The sequence below is a fragment of the Nipponia nippon genome, unplaced genomic scaffold (assembly GCF_047370975.1).
Source record: "Nipponia nippon isolate SJK-2023a ecotype South Korea unplaced genomic scaffold, ASM4737097v1 scaffold_2, whole genome shotgun sequence".
Taxonomy (NCBI): domain Eukaryota; kingdom Metazoa; phylum Chordata; class Aves; order Pelecaniformes; family Threskiornithidae; genus Nipponia; species Nipponia nippon.
In genome coordinates, this window is record NW_028262336.1 from 265,598 (window position 1) to 276,945 (window position 11,348).

The 11,348-nt window shown below is 41.7% G+C and overlaps 1 protein-coding gene across 4 annotated transcripts in view; it reads left to right on the forward strand.

Moving 5' to 3' along the window:
- LOC104018647 (ephrin type-B receptor 5) overlaps positions 1–11,348 on the forward strand; it is a 79,432-nt gene that overhangs the window by 65,467 nt on the left and 2,617 nt on the right. For all 4 annotated transcript variants that reach the window (XM_087756983.1, XM_087756984.1, XM_009471805.2 and 1 more), the window contains 10 exons: positions 573–697; positions 1,810–1,972; positions 2,825–2,939; positions 5,582–5,637; positions 5,748–5,867; positions 6,274–6,521; positions 7,464–7,679; positions 8,738–8,887; positions 9,037–9,230; positions 10,475–10,630. In XM_087756983.1, the coding sequence (XP_087613109.1) occupies positions 573–697; positions 1,810–1,972; positions 2,825–2,939; positions 5,582–5,637; positions 5,748–5,867; positions 6,274–6,521; positions 7,464–7,679; positions 8,738–8,887; positions 9,037–9,230; positions 10,475–10,630 (1,543 nt within the window). The remainder of the gene's footprint in view (positions 1–572; positions 698–1,809; positions 1,973–2,824; positions 2,940–5,581; positions 5,638–5,747; positions 5,868–6,273; positions 6,522–7,463; positions 7,680–8,737; positions 8,888–9,036; positions 9,231–10,474; positions 10,631–11,348) is intronic.

Consider the following 11,348-nt stretch of genomic DNA (forward strand, 5'->3'; position numbering starts at 1 on the left):
AAAGTCTGTTCCTTAACGCATCAGTATTCTCAACTGCCTCTGTCTTCTTGTTTGTAACAGTGATCTGGTAGTGAAAGGCCTCAATTACTCGGATAGCCCAGCTTGCTTTTTTTTTCCCAGGCAAAGAATTATAATCTGGGAGAGAAGCAGAAGAGAGGTGGTGTGCTCTGCTTTTACTCTGACCACTGTCACATTGTTTGTCCAAGTGGGATCCTAGAACAAGGCAGTGGCACTGAACACCGTGTCATCTTGCATGCAAAAATTGCAAATTTGAAGATCAGAATAATGTTCCAGCTACAATATAGATCATTTCATAATTCCTGTGCACGATCAGTTGGATGTGGATTTCTTCATTTCCTTTCTGTCCAAGTCGTCAGTGACTGTATCTTCCAGTAGAGTAGAATTGTACCTTGATCTTTTCTCGTTATTTTATGAAGTACTTCATAATGCAAATTAAGGGAAATTAAAGGAAGAGCGGACCTAACTTATTAACTCATCATAATGAATATTCAATGATAGTTAATTGTTAAGCTTATCCCTTTGCAATCTCTCCTTCCTCTCTTTTATTCCAGTCCCCTCTGCTGTCCCTATGATGCATCAGGTGAGTCGTACTACCAGTAGCATCACACTGTCATGGCCTCAGCCAGACCAGCCTAATGGGATCATCCTGGATTACCAGCTACGCTACTTTGACAAGGTGAGCAGAAAGTGATGCAGTGCTGATTGTTGTATAGCTGTTATGCAAAAGAGAACAGGAAAATCTTCTGTCTGGGAGATGCACCCCTCAATCAGGATGGATAAGGTGGAGAAAAATGCTTCGATTATAAGGGAAGAACAAACTGTAGCAAAACCAGTAGTTCATAATATACACTTCATCTAACATGAGTCCATCTGCATTTCCCAACTTGGAACCATCTAGCGACAATGCAGATAAAAAAAGAGAAGATACTTGTAGCTAAGCTAAAAAGCTGTGGCTAACAACCTAATAAGTTTAGCACCAGCAACAGTGGAAGGAGCTGAAGTTTTCAAATGTGTATATGGGAACTGGACTCACTGCAACGTTCTGTCATGTGTTTGTGGAGGGAAGTCCTGTGTCCCTATTTATGCCTGGACAGACATCTCTAAGAAATTTTGGGAAGAGGAATGCACTCTTTCATTCACTATGTGGCAGATATCAGTTACCTGTTTATGTGCTGGAATTACAGGGTGGCAAATATAAAGTTGTTCTCCATTCATAGCTTTCATGACTCCTAATCCAACTGATTTGAAGGGAAGAGGTATGTAGGGCTGTTCAGACAAGCTCCCATTCTGTACCCTTGATCTTTCACATAAATAGTTTTGCAGGATCGTGCAGGGCTACTGTTTTCCTAGCAGTCAAGGGGCCTGCTATTTGTAATAACATGTCTAGCAGCTTCCTGGATACAGCATTACAGGTGTTCTTGGTCTGGATTCTCCTAGGAGAATACAGGAGTTTGGACCTTGTAGAAAGCAAAATTTCAAGACAGGCTAGGGCTCTTTTTATGGATATGCCTAGAAAGGAACCACAGGACAAGGTAGTTTTGTCTCTCACATTTGTTTAGGTCAGGACTGAGGGTCTTTGGCAGAGCTTTGTGGGAAGCCCAGGCCTAAGGGAATGAAAAGCAGCAGTGAGGAGCAATGAGTAGTGTGCGAGGAGGTCAGATCTGGAATAGCAGTTGTGGTTGGGAGGCTTTGAATATGGGGCTGACATGGAACTAGCATTCCTTGATAAGGAGGGCCAGCGGTGTGGGCAGAAGTCTCACATTCCTTTTTGGTCACTGACATTCACAGGCAGAAGATGAGGATAATTCATTCACCTTGACTAGTGAAACCAACATGGCCACTATATCAAATCTGAGCCCAGGCAAGATCTATGCCTTCCAAGTACGAGCTAGAACAGCAGTGGGCTATGGCCCATACAGTGGAAAGATGTATTTCCAGACTTTAATGGGAGGTAAGTGCTACCATTTTGTACTCAGATCTACACACGACCATCTTTCACTTGTGTGTGTGTCCCTGAGTGTATTAGCTTGTCCTCTGGAGGACTGCTATCAGACACTCGTACTCAGCTTGTATTTCTGTATATCGTAATTTGCATATGCAGATTTGTTCAGTCAAAGACGCTTCATGCTGTCAGAGCGTATTGTTTACACTCCCTTAACCTTTGCTACTGCCCTAGTCCTACTTCTTGTTGCCTCTGACCAGCAGGAGCAGCGTGTGTCAGTAGAACTGTCTTTGGAGGGTGTTACAGTAGACAGCACTACACACTGCTGTAGTGTGGTCTCCAGCTGTCACAGGACGTCTTATAGCTGAATGGCCTGTGAAAGTCTTAAAGACAGGTGGGACACGGGACATATACACAGAAGCTTGCCTTCCAGCAGTATCACCGTCCATTCCTACAGAGAGTAACATATACCTTGTGATAGTCTTTGGTCTGGATCAAAGGTACTCATATATATATCATCCACAAGCTAAATTAATAGGGGACAATGGGATCAAAGCTCAGGTGTAGAGCTAGCCTATACTTAAGTGGCTAGTCAGGTATCAGTGGACCAGGGGAAGGAAAAGTGGATTCAGAGGGAGCACTGGCTTTTCAGAAGTAGGAAGGAAGGCACTGGAGAAGCACAGTGACTGAAGGGGTAAGGGGATAACCAAGTTTACCATTTGTTGAACTGCCAGGACTAGCCTGGGAACCGAAGGGCTGGTAGGGATGGAATTATGGGTGAGACCTAGTTGAGTAGAAAGGAAACTCTAACAGTTCCTGTCCTCTGCATTTGTGTGTGTACGCATGTGTCTTCCTTGCTAGGGGAGCGCTCGGAGATGGTGCAGGACCGGTTGCCGCTTATCGTGGGCTCAGCGCTTGGTGGTCTAGCCTTCTTGGTAATTGCTGCCATTGCCATCCTTGCCATCATCTTCAAGAGGTGAATTCCTTGACCTGCTCATGTGCCTGTACTGCAGACAGTGGAACTTTCTTAACCCCGCTACATAACCCCATCCCAAGGGAAAGAGCCTGATCTACATTTATCCAGATGTCCTTGAGATGCCATTTTCTAATTAAGAAAAGATCTTGCCCCATTGCTCCTATCTGAGGAGTCTCTCCTTTGGTAAACCGCTCAAATACTTAGCTGATATTTGGCCAGTTAGTAATAAGAACACAGGGGAAGCATTTTAAAGCTAGTGCTCAAAAGGTATTTCAATGCATCACTGTAAAGAAGGGACTGTAAATTGCATTTTAGGCAAGGAATTGGAGAATTAAACAATGTAGTGAAGAAGGACTGGTGGAATAAGTATTTAGATCCACTGATTTAGAAGGTGCTAAATACCTTTTAACCAAGGACCAAGAGACAATATGGTAATAAAGAAGGACAGAAATTTTAGAAAGAAAGAGAGAAAAGTAAGTGTCACTAGGAGAGCTGTGTAAAGGTACAAAAGTCAACAACGGGGTTTTTGTTATTTGAAGAAAAGAAACAGTCATTACCTGCTCCTTGAATTTACTGAGGTTTGAACTTGGTCCCCTAGATTGTCAGTAATGGATTTCTCTATCTTTGCTCTACTCTGCCTTTGCTCAAGAGGGACTTTTTTAGCTTTTTTCCGCTGATCTAAAAAAAAATGTATAAACGACTTAACTTTAAAAAGTGACATCTAGTTTTAGCTATTTCTTTTTTGTTCTCCTCCCTTTTCTACATTTGTTTTCTCCTTCTGTGTATATTCTCTTTTAATATTTTTCTTTCTTGAAAGAAAATAATTATCAAATATTGTTATATTTGCATTGTTGCCTCCTTTTGTAGCTTTGAACTGTTAAAAATATGATTTCTTGTTACAGCTGGAAATGTGATATTATGTGCACAACTCAATAAAGCATATATTTTTCTAAAAAAAACAAACCAAACCCAGAATAAATTAATATTACCAAAACTGTGTTGGGGAGAGACATTAATGGGTTTCTGTAAATGTATCTACACAAAAGGAAATATCATAAAAAATAGATTGATTTATAATCGAAGGATCATGTGCAATTAGTAGACAGCGGTTCAGAAAAAGTGGAGATACCAAATTTCTATTTTAAATTTGTCCTTGGTAAGAAAAGTAAGTTTGAAGATGTAGGAAATGAGGAACACCACATGAAATGAGGAGTTCTTTAAAAGGATGAATATATGTAGAGTCAAATGCTATAATTTTAACTTGTTTTTGTGAATTGTTGGTACACATTGTCCAGGCAATATACAATGTGAAACACTTGCCTATTTTAGCTAGTTGTTTTTTTAATGATGGAAAACCATTAGTATGTTAGATAACCTATAAAAAACATGAATGTAGACCTGACTTTCAGATGGAATACCAGAGTTAGAGCTCTTGGGTACAAGCCCCCAGTAAAGCCAATTTCTTTCCTCAACAGAAAGAACGGATTTTGAAGGTAGAAATATCTGTGGATTTGCAATCTGAGCAGAATTTAAAGAGATAAGCCCGACAAGTAAGAGTAATACACAGAGTTTCCTGTTAGAAAGACAGAATTAGTTCTGTTAGTAAAGTAACATAATGTTCCATGATACTCTGTCTTCAGATGCTAATTGAATCAGCGGGTAGAAGGTCTTGTGCTGAAACAGCAAAGCATATGAGTTGACACAAATTCATGCATACAGCAGGGATACTACAGGATACCATAGGGTTTGATTTACAATCTGGTCTAATTGATACAATTTAGAAAAGATTGTAACTAGCATGACTTGTACATTTTTGGAAAAAAAAAAAATGTGAACACTGTTGGGAACAAAGGAAGTGGCTTGAAAATGGAAAATATATTTAGAGCAAACCAAGAATAACAACTAGATCATGTGGGAAAAAATTGCTTGAATCATACACATTTAAGAGGAGAGTGAAATCTGAGAAATGCCTATGCTGAGAAGGAGCTATGCTTACTGGAAATTAGATGTATATATGCAATAAATATTACAATAATAAAGACCATACCTGTTTTGATCTGCACATGCAAAAATCACATCATGGAACAGATTTCTGTCCATCTGGCTCTGTGTGGTTTGTTTTGGGTACCATATTTATGAAATGAATAGTCAAAGTAAACGCTTTTAAGAGACCAGGAGGAAAAACAACGAAGAATTAGTCTTTGGGGGAAATTTATACAAACTAAGCATTCGAGTAAATGGCTCTTAGGATGTTTCTGAAGAACTTAAAAGGAATCGCAGGAGATGGCTTAGATTAGTATTGAAAAGAATAATTTGTAGTAATGAAATGAAATTAAAATGCAAATTTAGCCTGAATAGCAAGAAAACTTCCAAGGCAGTAATGTTAAACTGTAATATCTTTTTTCAGGATAGTGCTGGAGGCCCTATCTTTTGTCATATCTAAAATGGGGATACAAACAGTGGTGTCAAAACTACCACATAGAAAACAAGCACACACAGGTTACCAAGAGATGGGCAGGATCTTAACACCCATCTTCTCTCTCTAAATTCAAGGATTCTCTGAGTCTTGCATTGACCTACCGCAACGTCCTATGAGAGACTCTTGTGTGTGTTTTGACTTTCCTTTCCTTTATGTCCTGCAGTAAAAGGCGAGAGACTCCATACACAGACCGCCTGCAGCAGTATATCAGTGCACGAGGTAAGTGTTCTTGAGCAACAGATGGCAAGGGCTCTTTTCAGGACTCATTAACACCCGTGTCTCTCAGGATTTGATTCTGGTGATGTTTTGGGCTGTCTTCTCCACTGCAGGACTTGGAGTGAAGTATTACATTGATCCTTCGACCTATGAAGATCCCAATGAAGCTATTCGAGAATTTGCCAAGGAGATTGATGTGTCCTTCATCAAGATTGAGGAGGTCATTGGATCAGGTAGTGTGAGAATCTGCAGATTTTGAAGTGCCTTCTTGTTCACCTTGATACCTGACACACTACTGGCCTGAAATGGACCCAACCATGGTACATCAAGTGTCTTGGGATAGCTAACCTTCATTTTTACCAAAATTCATCTTAACCTACTTATCCTTAGATGCTGGCTCCAAACCAAGTTTAAAACACCCTTTGAAGACTCAGAGCTCCTCATTTGAACCCTGAAGATGTGTTCTCCAACCTGACTGAATTCAGAGCCTTCAAGAACTTTACCTTAATCCAAATAGTCCTAGTAACCCTATTTCCAAGCAGCACCTGGAGTCTTCCATAGCAGAATGTTTTAGTGCACCTGCCTAAAATTCTTTGCTGTGTTTCCTTACTTGAGGTGTGTTTCTTCCCTCCCTGACAGGAGAGTTTGGAGAGGTGTGCTTTGGGCGCCTAAAACACCCAGGGAAGCGTGAATACACAGTAGCTATTAAGACCCTGAAGTCAGGTTACACAGATGAACAGCGGCGGGAGTTCCTGAGCGAGGCCAGCATCATGGGGCAATTTGAGCATCCCAATGTCATCCATCTGGAGGGTGTGGTCACCAAGAGCCGACCAGTCATGATTGTCACAGAGTTCATGGAGAATGGATCACTGGATTCCTTCCTCAGGGTACCACAACCAGAGTCTCCCACAACCGTTACCTCTTCATCTTGCTGTGTGCCAGTCTCAGATCTGATAATTTTGCCTGTCCTTCCTCTTCACCCCTGTCTCTCTAAGTCCTCAGTTGCCCTCTGCAAGTGCAATAGAAATAATACCAAATTACCAGAGTAAGTGATTTTGGGCCAACATGGTGAAAATATTCCAAAAGCTCACCCATCATATAAAATTTCTTCATTATTTTAGATCTCTCCAGCTCAAATAATTAATGGTAAACAATACTAAATTGCTTACCTTTGTACACAACCTTCTAGTTCCTTATGTGCATGCTCCAAAGTTTGCCTTTCTAATAATGTTTTTCAGACTTTATTCCTCTGAATGTTTTCAAGTTTCAGCATTGTAATGAAGTAATGAAACTTGCAATTATTTTTGGACTCGGGGCTTCCAGTGGTTTTTCTAGTAACTAAACATAAATGCAGGTATTTTTGTAGTATAGATGCTTTACTTCTTTTTTTACTGGTTCAGATGCTAATTCAACCACAAATGCTTTGGCAGGTCCATTTTGAAGAGCAAATGAACCAATTGCGTAGAATTGCATAGAACCATTGTAAAGATCTTAACAGTAAGAGCAGATTTGCCTGCTCCCATTCATTTAGCCATCTTAGTAGTTTATGAGACTAGGCATAGGATGCTAAAGGAGGATGTGGCCACAATATGAGATTTGTCTTCAGAAAAAGACCAGATCACCAGTGTCTGACTTCATCTGAGATTCATTGCCTTAAGCCCACCTTCCTTTCTAATTTGCTGTCCCTGAGCCTTCAGATTTTGGCTGAGGTTAAGATGTATGTTCTCTAACTTCATAAATCAACCTTGTTACCTTGCTCTTTGTTAGCCTTCCCTGTTGGCTTCATGTTCTGTGGTCACAAAAGCCTATGTTTGCCTCCTCACTTGCAGCAGAAGGAGGGACAGTTCAGTGTGTTACAGCTGGTGGGAATGCTACGGGGGATTGCAGCTGGCATGCGCTACCTTTCAGACATGAACTATGTGCATCGTGACCTGGCAGCACGTAACATCTTAGTCAACAGTAATCTTGTGTGCAAGGTGTCGGACTTTGGTTTGTCCCGTTTTCTGGAGGATGATGCTTCAAATCCCACTTATACTGGAGCTCTGGTGAGTTACCACTATGGAGTTACTGTAGTGCCGTCATCTATAATTTTTCTCTGTGTTCCTCCTTGATTTGGTGTACCCTTTTTAGTCCATCTTGAGACCAGAGATACCAGTGGGGCAGAGCCTTCTATCTTGTGGGCTATCTGTTCCAAACCAGAAAAAAAACCAAAATAACTGAATATCTGTCCACTCTGCCATGTGAAATGGAGTCTCAGTGCCATTCTTTGTGGAATGATTGGTGAATAGGACAAACCTCATAACCTGACGTAGGTGTTACCTTTCCCCTTTCCTTAGCTTCTTACAGGAAGTATAAAGGACTGAAGGAGAGATTGAAGTCCTTTGCTACTACCCTTTGAGGAGAGGTGGTTTTTTTTCCTGCAGAAAAGATAACTGGCATAAGTATATGGGCTTAGAACCAACCATGAAATGAACTTACTGCGTTTGAAGCTCTGACACGTTATACATACCACAAAAGGGGTGGGAGTGTAACAGGCGGGTTGAAACTTCCATTTAGTATGCAGGGGATGAAGAAGAATTCAGTCACTGAAAAGTGAAACAAGTTTTAGATACATGTGTTTTGAAGGGCCAGCACCTGAATTATATTTCATCTGGCAGGTCATACCTGCAGTCAGAAAGGTCAAGATGGAAAGAGGAAGGAGTTAATGCTAGCCACTCAGTGTATCTGTCCTTGGTGTTGCAGGTTGGGATTGTTTAAATGGCTTTAGATTGCCAAATGATTGTGACTTTCAGGAGGATTTGACTATCTGCCATCTCTCAAATGCTGCAAAGAAGAACTGTAAAAGTTAAAATTATCATGGGATTTGTAGCAGCAAGGGAGCATGATTCTGTTTTATCATGTATATTTGTCAGTAGAACAAGGTGAAAACCTTCAACATAGTTTGAATTTAAACCAACAATGTCTACAAGACAGCGTCAACTGGACTGGCACTCCATGCTCAGAGTTGTATCGTGCTACTGGCATCTGATCAGTTCAGTGATGGCATTTTCACAAATAATCCTTATCTCACTAACATTCTGGTTGCTCTCTGACTGCTTTCTAGGGCTGCAAAATCCCCATCCGTTGGACTGCCCCTGAAGCTGTCCAGTATCGCAAGTTCACCTCCTCCAGTGATGTCTGGAGCTATGGCATTGTCATGTGGGAGGTGATGTCCTATGGTGAGAGGCCTTACTGGGACATGTCCAATCAGGATGTAAGTTTTAGAAGTGGTGAGAATGTACATCTGCCTCTCTGTCTTGTATCACTTCAAGTAGAAGAAAGTCATACACCACCAAGTGATTGAAGTATGTTTGTCTTTTATTTTCCCAGCTGTGATAAAGCTTTGTTCTTCTTTTCCTGCAGGTAATTAATGCCATTGACCAGGACTATCGCCTGCCACCACCTCCAGACTGCCCAACTGTTTTGCACCTGCTGATGCTTGACTGCTGGCAGAAGGAGCGGGTCCAGAGACCCAAATTTGAGCAAATAGTCAGTGCCCTAGATAAAATGATCCGCAAGCCATCTGCCCTCAAAGCCACTGGCACTGGGAGCAGCAGGTGAGATGAGGCTTTAGTGCAAAATAATAGGGCTTGTCTCTGGGTAGGCATCATGGGAAAAAGAAAGCAGTAAATCAAGCTATATAGTACTTTTTCCAACCCTCATCTAAGACTGGGACCAAACAGGAAGGGGGAGAAATGGAGGAGAGGGTTAGAAGAACTGTATATCTTGATTCACTTAATGGGTGATGAGGTGTTGTGAGTGCTGAATGTGAGGGGAGATAAATCTCTTGATAAGGTGCGCTGAGGATGAACATGAGTGAGGGATCTTAGGGAATGAAGGGAGAGACACATTTGGGTGCAGCTACACAAGATATTCTGTGATCATGCAGTATTGTCACACAAGAGGTGATGAAGGAAGATAAGACCTTAGCTTATGGAGGGAAGGAAATCTGTAGCCAAAGCTAACTAGAACAGCAGCTTGCATTCCGTATTTTCCCAACTGCATTTTGCAGCCTGATGGAACCAGAGGCAGGACGTCAGCAAAGGAGAAGTCTCTTGGGGGGGTAAATGGCACCAAGATTAGGCGGCTATTGGGCTGATGACAGAATTACATCCTGCTGGCCTGGACAGCTTTTGCCTGTGGGTATAAACCTTGACTCACGGCAATGTACTCCATAGCTGGAGGAGGGGAAAAGTGCCTAGTCATGCCCAGTTTGCTAAAAAACAGCACATAAGAGAGTTATAGCTTTGGGACAGATTTAGATGACAGGGAAAAGAGCAAAGGCCATGTATAAATAGTCGTTTTCTTGGCCTTTTACTGCTATGCTTTTTTGTGATGGGTGTTGGAGCTGAAACAACACACTCATCTCATAGGTTACTTTCTGATTGAAGGAGTGCATCTAGGAGAGGGAAAATGGTAAAAAGTTACAAGGTCTCATTTCCTTGCCTCAGAAGCCTCCTCACTGCAAGTCTTTGCCCAGCTAGTAGGTCTAGACCAGAAAGTGTGGAAAGATCTGGGGCAAAAAGAACAGAATGTGCCTAAGAGACTATAAAATGGGAAGGAAAGATCAATTTCTTGGGTTGGGTTACTTGTTTTCAGGCAGAAAAGGGAACACAGGTAGTCTAGAAATGGGGCATCAAGGTGGAACTTTAGGAATCGGGGCATGAAGAACAAGTATCATTGTTCTGCTCCATTCTGTGCTCTTCAGAGGTTGCATTCTCTCCCTCTCATAAATCTGACCTTACCAGTGTGATCAGCTGATGTTGGTAACTTGGGTTTTCAGAACATGCCTCTTTTGCAGACCATCTCAGCCTCTCCTGAGCAACTGTCCTCCAGATTTCCCTTCACTCAGCAATGCCCATGAGTGGTTGGATGCTATCAAGATGGGCCGTTACAAGGAGAATTTTGACCAGGCTGGTCTGATTACATTTGATGTCATATCACGCATGACTCTGGAGTAAGTAGATGGGCAGAGAGCAGAAGATACCAGACACTGATTTTTCCATGAAGAAAGTGAAAACAGTCTGAGAAATATTTAGTAAGGGCTATATGGAGAGTACATATGCATGAAAAAGGAGAGGGAGGCCAGAGCAAAGTAGCAACTCTTTGTTACATCTTATTAGGGCCTCTGGACATCCTCCATATCACTGTACATCTGTAATCTGTTTCTATAAGCATTAATACTGATCCCATGTATACTACAAAACATATTGTCAGTGTTGCAGAGAGACTGTTACATCAAAATGTTCATGACAGGTGCCACAGGTAATAACCAGCCATACCATATACTGGGTTGAAGTGTTATGTAGAAAACAGGAGTCAGGAAAAGGAATGTTCTTAGAATCACAGAATGGTTTGGGTTGGAACGAACCTTTGAAGATCATCTAGTTCAACCCCCCTGTCATGAGTAGGGACATATTTCAGTAGATCAGCTTGCTCAAAGCCGCGTCCAGCCTGACTTTGAATGCTTCCAGGGATGGGGCATCCACAACTTCTCCGGGCACCCTGATCCAGTATCTTACCACCGTTCCTTATATCCAGTCTAAACCTGTTCTCTTTCAGTTTAAAACCATTGTCCTTTGTCCTGTCACTAGAGGCCATGGTAAAAAGTCTCTCTCCATGTTTCTTGTAAGCCCCCTTTATATATTGAAAGGCCACAATAAGATCTCCCCGAA